The sequence below is a fragment of the Gorilla gorilla genome, chromosome 6 (assembly GCF_029281585.2).
Source record: "Gorilla gorilla gorilla isolate KB3781 chromosome 6, NHGRI_mGorGor1-v2.1_pri, whole genome shotgun sequence".
NCBI lineage: Eukaryota > Metazoa > Chordata > Mammalia > Primates > Hominidae > Gorilla > Gorilla gorilla.
The window spans coordinates 34,545,685-34,567,942 of record NC_073230.2 but is presented as its reverse complement, the minus strand read 5'-3'; the positions used below and the strand labels follow the sequence as shown (position 1 = coordinate 34,567,942).

The 22,258-nt window shown below is 49.7% G+C and overlaps 1 protein-coding gene across 2 annotated transcripts; it reads left to right on the top strand.

The window, feature by feature from the left end:
• The first annotated feature begins 391 nt into the window (after positions 1-391).
• On the top strand, positions 392-20,486 carry HOXA3 (homeobox A3). 2 transcript variants are annotated; one of them, XM_019031663.3, is made up of 4 exons: positions 392-575; positions 4,810-4,893; positions 16,699-17,344; positions 18,741-20,486. In XM_019031663.3, the coding sequence occupies exons 3-4, from the start codon at positions 16,819-16,821 to the stop codon at positions 19,544-19,546; spliced, it is 1,332 nt and encodes a 443-aa protein (XP_018887208.1). In that variant the 5' UTR covers positions 392-575; positions 4,810-4,893; positions 16,699-16,818; the 3' UTR covers positions 19,547-20,486. The 2 variants fall into 2 exon arrangements, with proteins under 2 accessions (XP_018887208.1, XP_055202881.1); XM_055346906.2 differs by lacking the exons at positions 392-575; positions 4,810-4,893 and adding an exon at positions 9,069-9,343.
• Positions 20,487-22,258: the final 1,772 nt, after the last annotated feature.

Genomic DNA, 22,258 nt, shown 5'->3' with positions numbered 1-22,258 from the left:
GGCAAAACCCTTTAGCCAGTGTCAGAGCTGGTACCCCTTTCACCCCTGCTGCCCTGTGTGTGATACAAACAAGGGCGATCCGTTCTATACCTACAAATCAGATTTGAGAGGAAAGTGATAGATACCAGTCTCTGAAGAGCCAAGAAAATTCGGGAGCAATCAAATACACACTTACCTTCCCAAATCAGGATAAACCTGGCATAAAGTGCATTTTATAAGGTGTGAACGGGTGCCAGGGATTTCTGGAGGCAATGCAACTGCTGCTGAAACTTATTAACCCTCCCCCTACTACACACACTTGTAAAACAAAATTAAATCACGCTGAAAATAGCAATTTTCCCAGGAATCATTAATCACCTCAAACAATAAATACTTCTTTGTAATTCAACAGCAATTCTGAAAGGCATTCTCTGGGAAAAGTCTGTGGAGGAGAGAGGGATCTTCTTGCAAATAATGTGGTCTCAGGCAAGGACACAGCATCTTGGCTGTCTGCTAAAAAAATAAATGCCTAGACTCTCAGTGGAAATTGAGTGTCAAGCTGCAAAATCTCAAATGGCAGACTATCATCATTTAAGGTAAATTCTTATATTTCTCCTTTGTGGGAAAAGAGGGGTATGGGAATATTCATTAGCTTCATGCTGCAGGCAGTTGTATGAGGATCAAAGGGGTGACTTTCTTTCACTTGCACTTATAAGTCTATCCAGAAAGGGAAGAGAGAGGATTGAGATCATTTTTCTGATATTCCAGGACAAGATGGCATTTTTGTCTCAACTGTATTGATTATTAAGGTATTGGTGAGTTTTACAAAACCCAGATTATAGAAAATGATCCAAATGATTGCCATTTCTTAAGTGTTGTTTTGCCTGCTTCAAATTGGCCTTTAAGGGCGCTTGTTATAAGAGATTAGAAAATCCCACTTTGTGCTTCAAAATCATGCATTGTCTGCCCTTTGCTAGGGCAACCATAAGAGTTCACCGAGAGGACAAATTTTCTATCTCATTAATTGTTTTTTTTTTTTTTAAGCAAACCCTACTGGCCCCTCAAATCCTTGACCTTTAAAGACAGTATTTTGTGTAAGCGCTATAATTTTACCAAAATGAGCCTTACACATACTCTCCTTTTCTCTCTTTCCTCCTCCCTCCAATACACACTCATCTGCTTTAGTCACAGAGCCAAGTTGTGCATGACTCCGGAGACAAAAGTTTTGTTAACATCTGAAATCGACCTAAATTGGATAGGAGACACTTTAATGGTCACAGTTTGAATTAAGTACTTAACACTCTCTCCCTTGAAGAAAAATGGCACTTTGCAGGCTTCCTTCCCTAGTTTTGCTGAAATCTATGATATACCCGGTGTTTTATTACAGCAGGAATTCAACTGTGACAGGCATAGTAGAGTACTTAATACCCAGGATGGAGCCATGGGAAGATTACCTAGATAGATGGGGGAGGAGGGAAGTCCCTTCGCATAGCATCTCTGACTTCATACCCAGTTGTCCCAGCGGGCCCCATTCCCCTATATCTCAGCCTCCTCCCCATGGGGTGGGGTGGGGTGGATATCACCATCTTTCCTCTGTCCCCCTGTTCCCCTAAGCTTCCAAACTCTGCTCTCCTCACTGTTGCCTTCCCTCTAGCAGTTCCTACATAGAAACAGATCAATGACTCTTTAGAATGAAAGAGAAGAAAAACCCAAAGAATCAATGTAGCAAAAAAGCCTGGGGCTTCCCCTCTGAATGAGTGGGTTCTGTGCAGGCAGTAGGCTGTCCTTGGCACTCCCTTGGTCTCTGCATCCCTAAACACAGTCTTGTATAGCAGAACACAGGCTCACCTTTCTCAACTGCTGCTGTGTTGCCCCTTCGCTATGTTATACACAGTCCCAAGAATAATTCTGCTTCGTGTTTCAAAGAAACACAAGGGCTGGAAACAATAGGAGGAAGAGATGTGTGTTCTGTTCCCTTGATGGTATGAGGGAGGCTGCTGTGGCTGTCTTGAAACCCTCTAGGCTGCAACTTACAGAACTCTGGCACCTCTTCTGAAGACTCCAAAATCATGGGGCAACCCCTTCCCTTTCAAGCCAGCCCTACTTTCTCTGGGATTGTTTCCTGGGGCTGAAAGAGATCCCAGATTGAAAGACTGTCCAAAGTGAAGGAGACCTGGAGGCTATTTTGGTTCAATCTTCTTAATTTACAGATGAGAAAACTGAGGCAGCCGAATGATCCTCCCTCCACCGTTCCTTATGTTAATGAGTACGAGGGTGGAATGCAACCTTTAGTCTCACTCTAGAGAGCAATAAGAGCACAGACATCTTTCCTCTTAGGAAGATATTCTGCCAGGAATGGAGGTATGCATCTAAGCTTACACTTGACCTGGACGGTCACAGGTGTGTACAGCCAGAGAAGAAGGATGGGTTCTTGCCTCATGGGCCATCAAAGCTGCTTGGGGAGATTTTGTAACCAAGCCACCCTAGTCATAGAGCTCAGACAGGTGGACTGGCCACTGGGCTCAGGAGGGGACAGATGTCAGGGCATCTCGGAGAGCAGTGGACTCCCCACTATCCACAACAGTCATAATCCCAGGATGACTAATTCTGTCATGCTTGCCCTGCTATTTCCATGGTGGTCGCTTGCCTCAGACCAGGGCAAGGATGAATGTGCCCCGGAGGCCTGCAGAGCCAAAAAAAGGACCCTGGTTGCAGCTGATAAAGGTGTAGCGCCTGTTCAAGGGAGATATTGAAATTGTAATCTTTGAGGTCACGTGACTCATTAAATAATTAATGCAGATCGTCAGGAATGGATCGGAGTCGTCAGGGCCTCACTAGGAATGAATCTCTCAGAAGTGAGATTCCAACTTACCATTTGATTTTTAAAAACACACACCCTCAGATTTATCTCCAAAAGCTTTTAACTCCTTCAGGAAGGCAGGAGAGAGCCCTCGGCAGGGAGGACGGAGCTGGCAGGCCCTCGCCAGATCTTGGGGCCTTTTCCGCAGGGTTTCTGCGAGTCCAGGGAGCGCGCCGCGTCCGGGGAAACGTGAGTTCGGGCTTGGGTTTTCTGCGGTCACATCCTGGCTTAGGTGATGAAGTGGGACGGATGCGCAGACAGTTGGTAATGTTCTGATTCACGCTCGGGAAGGCTGCAGAGATACCACAGGACGGGCGCGCGGCTTTGTTCAATTTTCCCGGCGTTCATAAATCACCCGCGCCGGACGAGCGAGGGAGCAAGCGAGCGCCAAAAACGCGGAGAGAGAGGCCACGGCGGCGGCGGCAGCCATTGTAAAGTGAGAGACCTGGGCAGCATCTCTCTGTGACTCATTAGTCTGAACGATTTATGGGGTACAGCAGCCATGAATATTAGAGATAAGGAAACAGCAAAAATAATAACAACCATAATAATTACATACTCCTAAGTGTCACGCAGGGGAGTGGTGGGTGGCGGCATAGCGGATCTTTCTGGAATGAAATTGAGAGGCAAAGTGCAGGATGGCTGAGTCCACCTTGCTCATGGTCATGCCAGGAGCCCCAAGACCAGGGGGCACTCCCTTTGGGGACACAGAAAGCAAGTTTGAACAAGAGAAAGGGGGCGCAGCGTGGATCCTGGGTCCTTTTCCTTTGGTTTGTGGGGGCTACGGGTCGAATTGTGGCAGAGCGTAGCTACCGGTGTGCGGCCACTTGTTCAACGTCCTAGGGGGCTCCGAAGCCAGGGGTCAGGGGACTCCTCAGCTATTTGATATTCCCTCTTAGCGCTATCTACAGAATTGCGTGAAGGCAGACAGACAGCGGAGGGCTGGTTTGGGGCAGGCTGGGGTAAGAGGTTACCTGGGTCTGAGTGAAGGGGTAGTCGGGGCAGGGATAGGTCTGTAGACGCAAAGGGCCCTCAGAGTCCCAGCGGAGCGCAGAACTTCTCCAAGCCAGGGTCCGGCGAGCGGACGATTCTTTGCCCGTTCCCCATCGTCTCCCACTCCCAGAAAGCTGACTGCCGGCTCGGTGACCATTTGCTGGTTAGAGGGCAAGAGAGGGTTGCAAATACTGTGAGGGACGAGATTTGAGCAGAATCAAGGCATCAGATCGGCTTGTGGCTGCTGCGCAAGGCCAGGCAGGAGCAGGGCCCCTGAGCAGGTATTGTACCAGCCGGCGTCCCTCTCAGTTTCCAGCAGCCTTAGCTGGCCTGCTCTGAGGGACTAGGTGCTGCGGTAGCCCCGCCAGCCCGCTAGGACCTAAAAGGAACGCACCCAGAGTTGAATAAACCAGAACACAAATCCTCCCAAGACTGCCTCTGGCCAGTGGACTGAACCCGGGTCTGATTTCGCGCCTACAGAAATGAACACATATTAGTGAGGTTTCAGGAGAGTCCGTGATTGAATGCTCCCAGACAAGGCTTCCTTTTGTTAGGAAAGGAAAATAAAGCAAGCATTCACATTCTCCAAGTTGTGGTGCCTGAGGAGAGAGCTCTCTGAAAGCAGCCCACACCACCAGCAAAGCCACTTCCACCTTCTCAGCTTCCTCTGTTTGCTTCATTTTCTTTCCTTCCCCACTCCCCCCCCAAAAAAAAGAAAGAAAAAGGAGAAAGTATGGGTGTGGAGATGGAGTATGTATTTATTTTACAAAAATAAATCACCATCTTCGGGCCATTTGTAGACTGGAACATTTCGAGCAATGAGTGCGCCACACGGACGAGTGCCCTGGCGACTCCTTGGTGTTCGCGTCACCCGCAGGGCCACCCTGGCGCCCGCATGAGCCTCGCTTCCCACTCCGGGCCTCCAACTCCCTTCCCTCGCAGCCGCCATTCACCTTCTGCTGTTTATTTGTCTGCAGAGCGCCTGGACACCGGAAAAGGCGATTCCCTGAGCGCCTGGAGTTGGAAACAATTCCTGGTTCAGAATTTAAACATCTTTCTAGGTAAGCGCTGCTCCAAAACTCTTCGCCGCGTGGGACTTTGCACCAGGGCGGTTGGGAGGAGTTGGCCCTCCACGTTTCCTGGCAACCGCGGCCTGTTGAAAGAGGTTCTGGTCAATATTTAACTTCGGAGGAGTTTGGAGTTGGATTCCTTTAAGCTTCTTGCCCTGCGAGTGCGGGGCCTCAGGCAGACAAAGAGCCTACCCCAAAACCAGCGATGGGCAGGAGAAGCGGTTGCAGAAGGCAAAGATGGGTTGTGGAGAGTCAGAGGGAGTGTGTTTGTTTCTTCCTGCAAGCCCCAAACAAACCACTACACTGAACTTCAGGGCAAAAGCAAGTAAAGGCCACGGGCACGGGCGCTGCGGCCGCTGCGTGGGCTGCTCTCTTTGTCGACTAAGGCGACTGCGGAGGCTGTGAGTTAAGAAATTGTCGCCAGTCCCAGCTCGCTGTTGAGGAAAACTTGTATCACTGCCTTGCAGTTTCTTAGACCATTTTGCCTTTCCTTCGGCATGAGAAAAATTGCTGTATTTCTAACCTTTAGGCCTTCGCAGACAGCGGGTCTTCTTCCTTCTTTCATCAGGGCTCATCATCGGTTCTTCCTACGGGAAAAGCGTGGTTTTCTATGTCTTGGCGTTTCCTTTTCCTATTTGAAACAAGGGAAAACTCTTTTAAATTATTTTCAAGTTCTGACTTAATTTGTCCTCTTAGTTTGGGATGCAGGGAGGTAATTACTGTGGTTTATTACCTTGTAAAAGATCCATAAATTACATGCCTGTTTGGGGGAGGGGCTGCTGGAATAGCTTTCAGAAGCATGGTATGAAGGAATGAGTTTGCTTTGTTCTTTCAGGAATTACTTCTTTTTAAAAAGTTTTGAGATTTTGTATTCTATTTCCTAGGCCTCCAGTCTTCCCTTAAATTTGCTCCCAAATAGATATCAGGTTGTTAATTAATTGCAACATGATATTCAGTCGTGCTATAAGGCTGATATGGTGTTCTGGATACAATTATTTTTTCCAGTAGTAGGTAAACAGAGCAATAGTCAAGCTGCATTACTTTCTCAGCTACTGTATGTCTGTTTATATCAAATATAGATGGAACATTTCAGGAATTTGTAACTCTGTGTATATGATTTCCATCTCAGCAAACAACAGAACAATTGCATGTATAAATAGTTGCAGGAATTTGGGGCCTTGTGTATAACACAATATACACATCCACACGTGTCCAGAGAACTTGGCCCATTTCTACTGCACTTGCACCCACAGGAAATATCTCATGTTAAATAAGAATCTATCATCCACACATACATACACAAACACACACACACATACACACACACACACACACACACACACACACACACACACACACACAGTGGGCTAAGAGAGCCTTACCTGATGCTGAGTAGAAAATCCACTAGATTTAAGTAATGGGACAAAAATGTTAAGTGTACTTTTGACAGAGAAATCAGATTGCAGTGTTTGAGTACAGATATATCTAATCTGCCAACAGCCTTGCAAATATTGGCTAACGGTGTGTACCCTTGGTTGCCTGCTTTTTCCAAGCCAGCTTTCCCCCTGTTTTGGCTCTGGTGACCAGGACCACAGTATCAGTCCCAGCGCAGGCCAAGTTGGAGGCCGGTGAAGTGAGTGAAGAGGGACTGGCAGCTGGGTTTTTAAAAGGCCCGTAGCTTTGCTCCAGGAAAGTGGATTGCAGAGTGGCAAAGGAGGACTGTCAGCTGCTGGTTCCCCAGATAGGCTGCCCAGGCCAAGATCTCTCATAGAGAAGCTGTTTTTTAACCTCAAAAGTTAAATGTCTTTTGACTTTTCAGATTTTTCCCTTCTCATCCCACCAAATCACCCATCCCACCCCAAGTCATTAATGTTAATTGTTAAACAGCAGTTGGAGCATTAACTGGGATGTTAGCAGCGGTTCGGAGGCCCCAGGCTGGAGCTGAGATGCCTCTGAGCTTTGCTGGCGTTAACGCATTTCTCTGAAGCAGTACCAATGACTTATTTCATTGATTTATTGCTTTTCTTTTCTTTTTTTCTTTTTTTTTTTTTTTTGACGGAGTCGCGCTCTGTCCCTGGCTGGAGTGCAGTGGTACGATCTCAGCTCACTGCAACCTCTGCCTTCTGGTTTCAAGTGATTTTCCTGCCTCAGCCTCCCGACTAGCTGGGATTACAGGCATGCACCACCATGCCTGGCTAATTTTTGTATTTTTAGTACAGACGGGGTTGCACCATGTTGTTCAGGCTGGTCTCGAACTGCTGACCTCATGATCCACCCACGTCAGCCTCCCAAAGTGCTGGGATTACAGGCATGAGCCACTGCACCTGGACAATTTATGGCTTTAAGAGTTTTCATTTGCTCGACTGTTCCAAGAGTTTTGAAGGGGGCCCCTTCTCATCTTTGAGTTGATGTCTCTTCAGAAACTTGGGGGTAGGGAGGAATTTGCCAGCAATACCTCCAGGTCCCTTTCTAGGGTATCTGGAGAGCTCAATGTGAATGATTGGTGAGGGGTATGAGGGAGGCAGCAGTAAGAATGAGAGGAGTGAGTTCTTGGGGGTCAGGAGAATGCTTTTTGGAAACCAGCTTCTACTCCTGTCCTCTATCCCCCAAATCTGAGAGAGGCAGGTTTTCACTTGGAGTTCTTACTTTCCAACTTGTAACTTAGATAGGAGCTGGAAAAGTTCACATGGAGGTTCTCTTCCAGCTACACCACAGATTGAACCTTACTGAAATATTGTCACCAGCTTAGGCCAGGACTTGCTTCCAGGGTATTAGGTCTCTTCTTTTATTGCCTTTCTGATTTGGACAACCCATGACCAAGTTCTCTTATGAAAGGCCTTACATTTTCATCAGACCCCTTCTGTTCCTCTGCAGGGGAGGAGTGAAGGGGAGGAATCATGCACAGCCTCCTGCAGCTGCTATAAGTGAGTCCTCACACTCAGGCATAGCCAGCTGAAGACCCATTCTCCAGGAACGAAAGAATATGGCCTGCGGATCTCACTAGCCTCAGAGCACTCTCAGAAGTTCAGAAACTAAGACCAGAAAAGAGAAGATTTTTAGACAGCTCATGAGAGGGTACAATGTTGAAATTAGTGGGCAATGTCACCAGGCAGAAGGCAAGAGTAGGGGTGGAACCAGGGGTGGGAGCAGCTTATTTGTTTCAGTTAGGTTCTTCCTGAGCACAGTTGGTTCTCTACTGGTTTTCTGCTCAAGATTATTTTGAGAGTTCTGAAGGGGGCTCTTTCTCATCTTTGAGTTGATATCTCTACAGGAACTTGTGTGGGGGTGGGGAGAGAATTTGCTGGGGACACAGAATTGTCTTGGAAAAGTGGGTGGACAGACCTGCCTGTGGAGAGGGTCCCAGATTGCCTTGTTAACTTAAGGCACTCCAGTGAAGGTTGATTCTTTTTCTTTTTTTTCTTATTTTTTTTTTGGGGGGGTCTCTTGTAGAGCAATTAGATCATTTCCTCTGATATTTTTCATGTTTAGAAACCTATAATTCCATGTATCACTCAGTTGTGCACTGAGGAAATGCTTAAGTGCAAGTTTAGTCAGGGCACTAGGTTTCTCTAGATTTTGCAAAACCTGGACCCACCACTCTATAGCCAAGCACATCTTTCCTAGTGGGCTCCCATTGAACAAAACCAACTGGACTTGGAGGAGATGCTTTAACCTTTTGTCAGGTAATTATGTGCCTTTTTGGTTTTTCTAGCATCTGTGGTGTATGGTGTGGGTGTTAGCAAACTCCATACAATGGCAGGCTGTGAGGAAGTCTGCTGTCCAGGCCAGTTATTTCTGGGCCTGCCCCTTGCCTTTTGATATACTGGCCTGTGGGCCAGAGGAGACTGGGGTGCATGGGTGTGCAGGATCCAGCTTGTCCGTGGGTGGGAGGCTGTAAGGAAAGTTAAATGGATTCTAAAAATGTGAATAGCATTGCTGTAACCCTTGTGTTTGGAGGGTGTGTAAAGAAATATAAGTGGAGATAAGCTTGTATGTCTTATATGGCATTCATGGGAGGATGGCTCCAAGCATCCTATTGCTTAGACAGAACTCTTAAACTCAAAACTACTGGTCAAGGTTCCCCACCTACCCTCCCCCAAAGCTAAATATTCTGTTTGGAAACCTAGTTCCTTCAGTGGTTCCCTATTTCAAATAAAAGGATTTAAGTTGACGTATGACCACGTGAGCACATAATACAGCGCATTATTGTGGCATTTGGAGCGGAGACCCAGACAGGCTTCGCCTGTGATTACGTTTTCTAGATTCTCTACAGAGCCAGAGCTTTCCCCCAACCCCCACGCACCCACCTCCTCCTTCTCCTTCCCCTTCTCCGGAGAGCGCTCTCTGAGCCGATTGCAGTTTTCAGCACTCATGGAGCGGTTCTGGGCGAGCTAGCCGATGGAAGTCGAGGCTATACCAGGAGGATGGAATTTATTTTAAGGTATTTCCGCCGATTGTTCATATCTAGAGTGAGTTATGGCTGTGAGAGACAAAGGTCAGGCGAGGAGACCCTGGCTCATGGACAGGACCCTCAGCCTCTCTCTTCCTTTGTTTCTCTTTTAGAACCGAAACCATTTGAAAGATTCCCAGTAGCGCCTCAGATTCTGAATTTAATTCCCTGGAAAGTGTTGGGGGTGTAAAGCAGGGGGCACTAGGGGTCTCCTAGGTGGGCCCAGTGGCCCCCAGTGCAAGGGTGGCTTTGTCCACTGCAGCAGGGCAGGGCTGGAGTCTCAGGAGCTGATCCCCAGGCGGAAAGAGGGTCCAGAAGCCAGGTGCAGGAGGAGGTGGACCGGCTTGCAGGGCTAGACTGCCTGGGAGGGGTGGGGGATGGGTGGGTGAGAAGGGGAATCTCTCCCAGGATGGCGGTGTTTTCAGGCAGGGGATGGAGGATTAGGGGCTGACCTGAGCAGCCGGAGCAGCTGGAAGAGGGAAATCGATGAGGGAAATGTGCAGATGCGCTGCCATTTTATTGATGATGCTTCCAGGCACTTTGTTTAGTGCCAGATTGCAGAGCATGCTTCCCCACAAGCCGGACCCAAGAAGCCAGACCCAAGGATCTGAACCGGAGGGCCCGCCATTGTTTCCCTGAGCACCCTCTGCCCCAGAGGGTTGAAGAAAGACAGCTCAGACCTAGGAGAGCCTTGGGGTGGGGTGAGCATGCTGGATGCCCAGGGGCTCCTTATTCTAACATTCGGGAGACAGAGGAAGGAGGGAGCCAGGATTAGGTTTGGACTTCATCAGTGCGCCTGGTCTGGGCATTCCTTGTATACCCCCAGCTGGCTTGGAGAGTACCAGAACTGGCCAGTGGGCCCTGGGTTGGAGGGAAGTCCAGAGACAAGAGTCCTCAGGAAGCAGAGGCAGACATCTCTCCAGCTTCAGAGCCTCCAAAACAGAGCTGTAGCCAGGGTGGAGGCAGATGAAAGTTAAACTGCATGTTTCCAGATTATTGGGAAAGCCCCAGCTAATTGGGCTTTGGGGACCCCACACTCCTGGGAAGGGTGGAAACTCCCTGGAAAGGTGCAGGAAACTCTATTATGCTCCTTGCAGTAGGGAAAGGGATGCTTATAAGGAGTCAGAGGTCGGATGTGCCCCTTTCACTTCTTAAAATATAGATTATTTCTTTCTGTACGTTAAAAAAAATCAAATCAGGCATCCCCTACTTGAGTGGGATTTACTACCCCAGAACGAAAGGGCCCTTCTGCCCTCCCCAGTGCCGGCCTCGGCAGTAACCGAGTGTTTAACTGAGGCCCTTTCAAGTGCTCTAAAACACCCCTTGGAAATAAAATGTAAGCTTTAATTGCTGTTCAATTACTTGTCAGCATTTCATATGATTTATGACCTAGTTCTGGCGTATTTTTGACCCAGTTAAAAACTCATAAATAATATAGTTTTGCTAGAAAGAATGAGAGAGGGAATAGAGGTTTGTTAGAGGCATCTTTTTATTGTTGCTTCAGTGCCAGCAAGCTGAATAAATATCTAAGGATGGACTCTGGTTCTACATAAAAGCATGTACAGTGAGAAGCCAAGAGCCACATTTATAGAGCTCAGATTGGTTTTTCCTCCCATGAAAGTGCTAAAGTGAGTCCATTATGTATAATGCTAAACTATTAGATATCAAAAAAGGCTAGTTCCCTTCTACCTCGAAATGCCAGCTTCACCCTCACAGGCAAGTACATTTCCTCAATAATTTTCCTCTCTATTCTGTGATTTTGGTGCCTCTTCTTACCCACGATATTCCTCACCTTCCTCCCCGGCTGCACAGCCTTGGAACCGCCAGAGGCCCTCTCAGACGCCTTCAGGAGGACACCCCTTGAATGGTAGAAAGGCACCACGGGCACCTTTGCTGCTCCAAGTATTCTTCTAGTGCTGAGAAAATCTTTTCTTCTAGTCCCCCTGGATGAGAGATCGGGAGCCACGGGGATTTGGGGGAATTGGTGGAACCAAGGGGTCCTCTCAGTAAAGAAAAGCTCTGCGGTTTTGGGGGAGCCGGGTGAACTGCTGTGGGATTTGTCTATAAAGGGCGCAGCGGCGGCGGCTGGTAATTTCTGGAGGTGGAAATCAACAATCGGCATTTTCGCTTAAAAAACAAAACACCAATAGCAAACCAACAAATAAAAACCTTCCGCCAGCATAAATTATTATTTTAAAATAATCTCGCCTACGCTTGCTCCAAAGCCAGTCCTTTGGATTTCAGCAGAGCGGCTTGAGGCTGGGGCACCGACCATCTGCGTGCCAGGACGCCGGACCTTCATCTTGAGGTCGGAGCCCCACTTCTGCCCGCTGAGGCCCGCGGCCCAGGAGCCACGTATCGGGGCGGATAGAGGCCCTGGCCGGAACGAAGCTCCCGCCCCAGATCTCCCTGGGCTCCCACGGCTCCTCAGGTCCGGTCCCCGCGTTTTGCCCGGCAGGGTCTTGGCGCCAGTGGAAAGGTATGCTCGGTCCCCTTGGCCCAGAGAATCCCTTCCCCTGGCAGGTTCTTACGGAGAGCTGGCCTTCCCGGCAGCTGGCTTAGCTGAGAAGGCGGTGAGAGTCGCGTCAGCAGTTTGGAGGAGAAAGTGCGGGTTGATTATTGACCCACGCCTTCTTTCTTCAAATGCCACATCCGACCGGGCGGGTTTGAAGAGAAAATGCCGCCGAACGGATTTTTGCGGCTGGCTCTCACCTCCTACGCGGCCAGCTCCCCCTTTCAAGTTGCTCTGCAATATGCCATAAGGAGCAAGTGTTTGCTGTTTTGTGCTCTGTTTACAGCTTTGGAGCGCCGAGTCATAAATCTTGCCCAGCCATAAATGACAAAAACCATTGGTATGCATGAGGCCACCCTGGCCCGGAGTGCTTTTTGATTTCTCCCTTTTCCCCTGGCTTTGTTTTTGCTCTAAGGTGACACTTTGGCTCCTTGACAGTTTAAACATGCTACTTATATTTTTAACACCTTCCTTTGAGAAGGACCCGCCGTTGACGCCTTGGGATTGCAGCAAAAGAGAGAAATCTCCATTTCTCTCTTTTTGCCACACTCATAACCCTTGCAGAGTTTGCTTCTGAAGCTGGGAGCAAAGGAGGCTTTAGGAGGAAAATCATCCACTTTCAAGTTGTGGCAATATTACCAGGCAAATTCGGACCTTTCTTTTGCCCAGCTCAGCGTTACTCCATCCCACTAATGAGGAAAATATGTATATATATATATATATATATATATATATATATATATATATATATGTTTTAGGAATCCGTTTGAGAAACCACATGCTCCTCTGCCCTGCGTGTGTGTGTGTGTGTGTGTGTGTGTGTATGATGTCGGTTTCTGTTGGGGTCAGAGCTTTCTCTGTCTTCCCTGTGGGTGAGCTGCGTGTCTGCACTCTGAAATGGGCACATGAGCCCTGGAGATCCGCGTTTCTAAACACCCTTGTTTGTACCTGAGCCCAGAGCGTCCCATTTCACTGCTGGAACAAGTACCTGTCTCTCCCAGGACATTTTTCTCCTGGCTGCTAGGATGTCAGCAGTTTCTGCCTAAAAATTTAACCAAAGAGAGCCCAGTTGGCTCTTGAGGGTCTCTAGAGAAAAGCCTTATCCCAGCTCCCCACACCCCCACCCAAAGATCTGTTTGGGAGTTGCAGGTGAAGTAAACTGGGCAAAGTCTGGGAAACTCACTTTTCTTGGTTCTCTTTCCCCTCACCCCACAGTTGGAAGTGTCCAGGGCAGAGGAATACGAAGTTTCTCAAACGAATTCCTAAGAAATAGAGCCCAGCAAGAGAGCCCCTTTGTGAGAGCCGTTTGTCCTCATTAGCATAATTTTCCTGGACTTTCGTGACGCCTGGGAGCAGGAGAGGGAGGGCGTTGGGGGGTGGGGGGAGGCTGCCCTCCTCCCGCCACCGCCGAGCTCCCCTTCTCCCTCCAGTCCCTCCCCTCGCCTCAGCCCCATCCCCCACACCAGCTCGCGCTTCCCCAGCCGCCTTGGTCTCCCCTCCCGCCCGCCCCAACACCCCCCACCGCACCCCCGGACCAGACGCTGCTCCGCGTGTAATATTCATAAGAAACATACCCAAGTCGGTGCCACTAGCCCAGGCAGAGCCCGGCGCCGCACTAGCGCTTATCTCCGGGCCGCGGCTGCTGCCCTCGGGAAGGGCAGGGGGCGGGGGTGTGGGGGAGGGGTGGGTGGGTGGGGTGGGTTGGAGGGGGGTCCAAGCCGCCCCAGTCGGCCCTGGGCGAGCCGTGCTGGAGCAGCGAGGCGGCCACGCTCTGCGCGGCGGTGACCGGGCCTCGGGGTCTCCAGCCCGCCTGCCATCTCGGCTGATGCTGAGGGTCCGTGCCCATCCCGCGCCGAGGGGACCCGGCCGGGCCGCCAAGCCAGGCCGGGGGCCAGAGCCCGTGTCCGAGCCTGAGCCCGAGCCTGCGCTCGCGGCGCTCGTCAGAAGTTAAGGTAAGCAGGGCCGCAACGGGCCGCTCCCGGCGCTGAATGGCGGAGTTTACGTCTCGGTGATTTATGGCTGCAGACTTAAATCTCGGTTCAAGAAGAGTTCACAAGCCGGAGCTTCCTTCCCGGCAGTGACTGATACCCTTACACTTCGAGTTCAGGCCGCTTTCCCATCCCCGCCCCCACCTCTTGCCTCTCCCCTAGCCCAGCCTTAACTTTTCTGGGTTGCAGAGGGAAGCAGAGGTGGGCAGGGGACTCGGGGCTCCTATCCGACGAACCCGCTCAGATTTCGGGTGAGGGAAGGCTAAGAAAGAGTAGGGAATGGGAAGAGGGAGCGATGTCTGAAGGACGGAGGTTGAATTTGGGCACATCTTTCAGAGAGACAATAGGGCTTGCTTCTTGCACTCAATTTAGCCTCTTCAACTCTCTTTCGGCTCTTGCACCTGGGGATTATTGTCCAGAAACAGATCTTTGTGGAGGAATCTCCCCTCATCCCCAGCCCTTGCTTGGCGGTACAGAGCAAAGTTTCCTGGCTGGCAAATCTCCAACTTCTTTACTAGGTTGCAAACTTTGGGGGCTGGGTTGGGGTGGGGGAATGTATGAGCTCCAAGGTGGTGGTCTGCTGACCTCAAACAATAGGAAGGATTTTGGTGGGATCCCAGAATCGAATTTATATTTTAAGTTTACGGGGGCTGTTGTATGCTCTTTGATTTTCAAAGATATTTTTGTTATTTTGTAAGACAATGAACAACTTGATAAAAAGGCTTAACTAAGTAGCAGGCTGGTATAACATGTGATAATGGATTAGCAAGTCACTAGAAATATTGCATGTGCAAAATCAGCTTAATTTTATCTAATATCTTGCTGTTCGAGTGCCTAATTTTCTTAACCTGACATTTTATTTTACACAAGCCTGGTATCTAAAAAATTTATAATGGCAGACATTGACACTGCCAAATGTAATAGGAACTGTTTTCAGTAAAAGAAAAGGAAACAGATACATTAAATTGCTATTCAGTTTTAAGTTTTACTTTATCCTTTATTTACTTTCAACCATGGTATGTGTAGCTTCCTATTTCCAAAAGAGAAACAATGCTTCAGGGCTCATGATCACTGACAATAACTCTGGATAAGGGATGCTGTAATTTTTAATCGAGGTTCTGGAAAATTAATTGTGCCTGTTTTGCAGATGTTGGTAAGATTGTTGGCTTAATAATGAAATCTAGAGGAGTCCATCATCAACAATGGAATTATAATCATCTACTGGTAGATGCAATACATTATCTTTTTTTTTCTAGTTAACAAAGCATCTAATATTCCTGGAAAACTTGAATAACTCTGGGACTCAATATACGTAGTTGGATTGAATGTTAACCATTTTCTTTTGAATTTGTTATAATTTTCTTGAGTGGTCAGAGGGACTAAGAGTCTGAGTGTGTGTGTGGGTGAATATTTGAAACTCACATGGGACTTTTCTGTGCTGAGAACTAGAGGTTGACCATGCAGTGGTTGAAAACAAAAAGAAAACAGATTTAACTTTTGCAAACTGCTTTCTAAATGAAAGAGGGTTGAGGAGGTTTTCAACTGCTTTTTAGATTTTCAGGGTTATCCTTTACTTGGTATTTCTGAAGCAGGTAAATAGGCCAAGTAACAAAATATCAACAACAACAACAGCACACAAAGATCAGGAAACTCTGGCAGGATTTTATGGCTTGTGCTTCCATCCCTCGTCCAGAGCCAAATGACCCCCATACATCAAATTACATAGCAGTTTCTAAGACAGAACCTATTATCGTTAAGTTGGAAGGAGAGTTCAAGCTGTGGTCATGGAGATGAACGCTGGTTTTTCAGGTTCCTGGAGGGTTTTTTTTCCCCCCCTCTAATCCATCATGTTTTAACAGGTAGAATTTGATAGTTGCCCCGAATAACAGCACCTTAGAAAGTCCAAGACAGGAGGTTCTGGGAACCTTCTGTAACTGGGGGAAAGAAGTAAAGAAGTGGGGGTGGCTTGCTGGGAAGTGCCTGAGAAACAGGGAGAGGAAAGGAGTAAAGAACTCTCCAGGATTTTAGTTGTGACTTGCTGGGTGGGGTGTTACTGTTGGTCCCTCCCCCTAAACACACACACACACACACACACACACACACACACACACACACACACACGCAATGTGTTCCACACAAAGTTTTCCCTCCCCCCTTGGCTTGGCCACAAGGGGTTCATTTGGAGGAGGTGAGTCATATCCCCAACAAGGTGGATTAACTTTCTAACAAGCTCAGCTTCTGAAATCCAGCATGGTTGGATGGGGCAAATTGCCTGAAATTTTTTGTGCAAACCTCTCTTGGGAGCAGGAAGGTCCAAGAAGGAGCTGGGTGGGAAGTTACCCCATCTCAGGGCTCTTTTGGCAAACATCAGTCCTAAAGCGGAGAAAACATTGGCGACCCAAGCTCCCCTTTGCCTCCTCGTTCCCTTCCCAACATTCCCAGAGTGGAGGAGTCTTGGGCCCTCTGGAGGAGGCCAAGGAGCAGAAACTAAGCGACACCCCAAGTTTCTTCTTCCCTGGAAAAGAAAGATCCCAGCCTTTTTCCTTTCTAGCCTATCAAGCCTTTCTCCTTTTGGACCCCGGCTCCTGAGAGTCAGCTTGCAGCCCTCACTCATTCTCCTTCTCCCCGGAAAATCCCCCAACTCCAGACGCAAGTTAAGCAAATATTTGTAGCTTCCAGTAAATTCCAGCGGTTTTTTATAGCGCGGCTCCCTGCGCCCGGGGCCAAGTCGTGCTGCTAAATATTGCTGACCACTTTTTCTTTTATGGCTTTCATGTCACTTAGCTATTGAGAGTAAGATGGATTTGCGCGGAGCCCTCACCGCGCTGCGCTTCTCGCCCCACCAGGTCTGCGCGGGGCGGCCATTGGCGGCGGAGTGTCACGTGACCGCGGGGGCGTGCCAATGTGCGCCCTCACGGGTGTCAAACCCCTGTCAAAGTGTGCGATCAAGATCGTGAAACAACGCGATGCAAAAAGCGACCTACTACGACAGCTCGGCGATCTACGGTGGCTACCCCTACCAGGCAGCCAACGGGTTCGCTTATAATGCCAATCAGCAGCCGTACCCGGCGTCCGCCGCTTTGGGCGCCGACGGCGAGTACCACCGACCCGCCTGCTCCCTCCAGTCTCCCTCCAGCGCCGGGGGCCACCCCAAGGCACATGAACTGAGTGACGCGTGCCTGCGCACCCTGAGCGCCCCACCTAGCCAGCCTCCAAGCCTGGGCGAGCCGCCCCTGCACCCGCCGCCGCCCCAGGCCGCGCCCCCTGCCCCACAGCCGCCTCAGCCCCCACCTCAGCCCCCTGCACCTACCCCTGCCGCGCCCCCGCCTCCCTCTTCTGTCTCCCCTCCTCAGAATGCCAGCAACAACCCTACCCCTGCCAACGCGGCCAAGAGCCCCCTGCTCAACTCACCCACAGTGGCCAAACAAATCTTCCCCTGGATGAAAGAGTCTCGACAAAACACAAAGCAGAAAACCAGCAGCTCCAGCTCAGGTAAAGGAGTGCCTTCTGGAAGAGGGTCCTCTGGCCTGGCTCCTGGTCCCCAAGCTACTGCCCACGACATCCAGCACAGCCTAGGAGCGATGGAGCATGTCTGGAATTCACTGCTCCCACACCACTGCCCACCAAAAAGGTTTTCATAGTCTTTGCAACTTAGGGAGGTGATAGGCCTCTGTAGGCTGGAAAACACCAGAGACCTGCTGGGAGTCCCTCTGGACTTCTCCAAGGGCAAGTAGGGTCTAGTGCAGTTGGAATCTCTTCTTGCTCCACTCTTGGAGTTAGGACCTCTGTGCAGAAACAACCTGAGCTCCACTGTCTATCTTTTTAGCACAGCTCTTCTAATGAAACAGTGACATCCTCCCCTTACTGAAATGTGGCAGAATAAAAACAGGCCTAATCACCCTCCAAGACAGAATCAATGCTTTGCCTATAATCAGAGCCAATTTTTGCTCCAGCAGATGGAGTGGCTGCCTTACCTCTGGGAAGACCCTACTCAGACTTAGTACAATGAAAGTAGCCAAAGATCTCCTGGGGGAGGGGGATGCAGACTTATCATCCTAATGGGAACCACATGGGCCTCCTGGAAGCAGGCTCCAGTAGAGGAAAGGCCCCAGGCTTTAGGCTTCCTAGCATTTTGGTTACCTTTGCCCCTGCCTTCTCCAGTTGCCAGTGCCCTGCTCTGAGCCTGAGCATCTGGGACTTCCAGAGCTAGGATCTGGGGGGCCAGGGAAGACGGAAGGGTACAAGATTAGTGTACAAAAACTGGGGCTGGCTGCTTGATGACATAGGGAACCCTAAAGAATAGGACCTAGCATGAAGGGCCTAGGCCTCCCCACCAGAAATACCTTCAATGGGATCTCTTCTTTGGGCAGAGAAGGCCTTCCAGTTTGGGGTTTCCAGTCTGCCCATCTCCTCTGGGTAGAGAGAAAAAAGTGGCCAGTTGAAGCTACTGCCTAATTATTGTCAGACAGTGTGGGAGGGAAATGAGTGTGTACATTAGGTTTCCCACATTTCAGTTACTGTGAAGAGAATGGAGATGCTGAGACCGGCCCACAGGGAGGCTGTTGTCCGATAGGCCAAAGGGACCAGTAAATGAGTCAGAAGGCTAATAGCTCTAAACAGAAAATCCAGACCAGGAAGGCAAACCGGGGGTTCTACTTCTCTGTCCTTTCCCCCCTGAGAAGGCTGTGATTTGCTCCTTGGCTGAATGAGGGAGTATCACTGTTTTACCCACCAGGAGAGAGGATAGCACCTAGTTCCTACTTCTCTCTGGGACCTGACGGATGCAGGAACCTTTGGGGCCTGGTGGAAGGAGGGGCCGGGCTGGGTCAGGGGCTGGGCGGGGCCGCGGCAGCCCCTGACGCCGCTCTTCCTCTCTCTGTCCTCGCAGGCGAAAGCTGCGCTGGCGACAAGAGCCCGCCGGGGCAGGCTTCGTCCAAGCGCGCGCGCACGGCCTACACGAGCGCGCAGCTGGTGGAGCTGGAGAAAGAGTTCCACTTCAACCGCTACCTGTGCCGGCCGCGCCGGGTGGAGATGGCCAATCTGCTGAACCTCACTGAGCGCCAGATCAAGATCTGGTTCCAGAATCGTCGCATGAAGTACAAAAAGGATCAGAAGGGCAAGGGCATGCTAACGTCATCGGGGGGCCAGTCTCCAAGTCGCAGCCCCGTGCCCCCCGGAGCCGGTGGCTATCTGAACTCTATGCATTCGCTGGTCAACAGCGTCCCGTATGAGCCCCAGTCGCCCCCGCCCTTCTCCAAGCCCCCCCAGGGTACCTACGGGCTGCCCCCCGCCTCCTACCCTGCGTCCCTGACCAGCTGCGCACCCCCGCCACCCCCACAGAAGCGCTACACGGCGGCAGGGGCGGGCACAGGGGGCACCCCCGACTATGACCCGCACGCTCATGGCCTGCAGGGCAACGGCAGCTATGGGACCCCACACATACAGGGAAGCCCCGTCTTCGTGGGGGGCAGCTATGTGGAGCCCATGAGCAACTCCGGGCCAGCCCTCTTTGGTCTAACTCACCTCCCCCACGCTGCCTCGGGCGCCATGGACTATGGGGGCGCCGGGCCGCTGGGCAGCGGCCACCACCACGGGCCGGGGCCTGGGGAGCCGCACCCCACCTACACGGACCTTACCGCCCACCATCCTTCTCAGGGAAGAATTCAGGAAGCACCCAAGCTCACCCACCTGTGATGGTGGGCTTGGGGCTACGCGCCAGGAGAGTCTCCCCCCACCCACCTTTTTTCTTTGGTTGCTTTTTTTTTTTTTTTTTTTTTAGGTTCTTCCTGCCCTTTCCTTCCTTCCTTTTCTCTCTTCTCCGCCCCGCACTCCGTTTCCCGGTTTCACCCCTCGTTGGTAAGGCGTTTTTATAGTTTATGTGACGTAGCAATCTTGGTTGCTGGAATGGCTGTATCATAGCGATATTTATCTCTTCCTGCTCCTCGATAGGCCACTGGCCCTGCACCCTTTACCTTCTCCACTCTTTGATCAGAAACAGGGTATATGAACAAATTTTCTAGTCGAGTTTTCAATGTGAATTTGTTCTTACATTATGGCTCCCGAGGGGAAGCGATTACTTTTTTTAATTTTAAATTTTTTTTTAATTGCACTTCTTGTAAAGAGTGAGAAAAAAATCAAAGGCGCTTTGAAACAGGGGCTCTCTGTGCAAGGATGACTAAGTGTACGTCTTTCCGTGTGTGTATGCTGGTGAACAGTCAGATTTATTTATATTTTTTTGCAAGCATTGAATAATCTAAGTTTTAAATATTATTTATCCCCATCCGTTCGTATTTATATTAAAGAATTCTGTACCCTGATGGTTCAGAAGGGTTCTTGGGCCTTTTGTTCAATTGTGTATTGGCGTACTTAGAATTTTTTTTATTTGAAAGAGAAATATAATTCCTTTAAACGGTAATGATGCAATAAAACCAGAGAAGATCCAGCTTTTGAAAACAGTGATTTAGGTTTGTAACATCCGGCAAAACTGAAAAAAAAAATCTGTAAACGCGAAAAATACTAGATTTGTTTTGAGAGTTCTACATTCCTTGCTGCTCACATTCTGAGAAAAAGAAATAAAGTTTTTATTCTGAATAATATCCGTGTTAAGAAGGGGTTCTTTGGCCGAAGACGTGGGTCTGCGTGGAATTCAGGCCGAGGCGAGCCGGCAGAGCAGGCCGGACGCAGCAGCCCTCGGGCTCCAGCATGGGGCCTGGCCAGGCTATTCGCCTGGAAGCTCGGCGAATTCTCAGGATGGCGGCTGGGGCTCCAGGCGGCTGCGGCAGCTCTGGTAACGCCGTGCGGCGGGCCAGCTGGGCTGCCCGGTTCCCAGCTGCTGCGGAGGCAGGCTGAGGGCGCAGGGGCTGCCGAGTGCTGTGCACGCAAGAAACAAAGACAGCCCGGCCCAAGGCGCAGCGGGAGCGCACAGGTGCCCCGCGGCCCAGCCGGGGGATAACGCAGGGCGGTCTTCTGCTCCACGCTCTTCCTCGGGTCAAAGCGGACCAACTAACGCCTAAACCTCGGTATTAGCCAGCCGCGCAGAGGATGCCGAGCACTTTCCGGGAGCAATCAGACTCCTGGTCTCCTCTGGGGATGCTTCGCGGTCTATCATCGCATCAGGAGGAAAGAATTGCTCCAAAAATCTGCACGCGGAGCGAAACAGTTTGAAAGGGACTGAGGCTCACCCAGGTCTCCAGCAAACGGAGGACTGAACTGGGGAGAGTCCCTGCCTGAATCCCAGCATTAGCTTCCTGCTGAATGTAGTATTTGGCATTCTCTGAATTTATTTCCTCTCCTTCCCCCACCCAGCTTTCTTTTTATGGCCCCAGGGGGAGGGGGAGAGAGCAAGGAGATCGGTATCTTTGTAATAAAACTGCAATTTTATAAATACTTTTTTCATTTGATGTTGTAGGAGCTAAATATTACATTTCCACTCCTGGATTTAAGATAGGGCTGCTTACTGACTGGCTAGTAGAGGCAAAAGAAGGCACAGTAAAGGGAAATATTTTCATCTTCAGATTTAAGGATTCCTCGAGAAAGGAATCGAATTCAGAAAATGCAAACCTCAGACCTGCATCCCCATCATCACCCCCTTCAGAGCTAGAAGCGAGGAACTGCTTTCGTCTGGGGATCAGGAGCATCGGATGTGAGAAACAAATCCCTATTCTCCCTGGATTGTATCTTTCAGAGGCAGAAGTGGAAAATGTCGCCATTTTGTTTGCAATCCAAAATATCCATCATCATGGCCTTTATCTTCCCCCTGTGAAGCTCCCTCAGATTATCCTTAGAAGCAGGCACTGGAGCCATTTCTGGGTACCTGCTGGGTCCCAACGAGCTGCTTTTAGAGAAACTCCTCACGGTTTAAGGAAAAGGCTCGGAGGATGCCAAGCCAGGCTGCTGTGGAGAGCTCAGTGTTTCTCTCACACCCAGAGGCGCTTTCCCCATATCTGTCCTAAGGCTGTTGAGATATATATATATATCCTTTTTAAAGAGTTTGGGCTATGGGAGAAATAGATTTCCTCTCCGCACCTCAACCTCTGTGCCAAAATATGGCGCACCTCAGAAATGCAGAGGCTGCAAAACCAGGCTTTTTGAAGACTAGAGCTTCCACCTTTTGGTCACGCTAAGCAGATACAGGAGTCTTCTTTTAAGTAATCAGTTTAGAGACACGTGTAAAATTACCTGGAAAAATAAGGAACAGCTGGGGGAGAGATTCACCTAAGGATGAAGATCCTTCAGGGATATCACTATTTGAACACGTTTCTGAAATCTACTCTTTAGCTGAGGGAGGGATGGTTTGGAGGCTTCCTCCTTCCCCCAGGGCTAAGATTTTAAAATGAGATTCTAATGTGATTTCCCGTATCTTACCAGTCAAGACATTCATTTTGGCTTTCAAAGAAAAAAGTATTG

Bases quoted from the DNA above. Each gene is read 5' to 3' on its own strand.
- HOXA3 (XM_019031663.3), top strand. From the start codon at position 16,819: ATGCAAAAAGCGACCTACTACGACAGCTCGGCGATCTACGGTGGCTAC. The intron at 17,345-18,740 runs GTAAAGGAGTGC...CTGTCCTCGCAG, and splicing joins AACCAGCAGCTCCAGCTCAG to GCGAAAGCTGCGCTGGCGAC.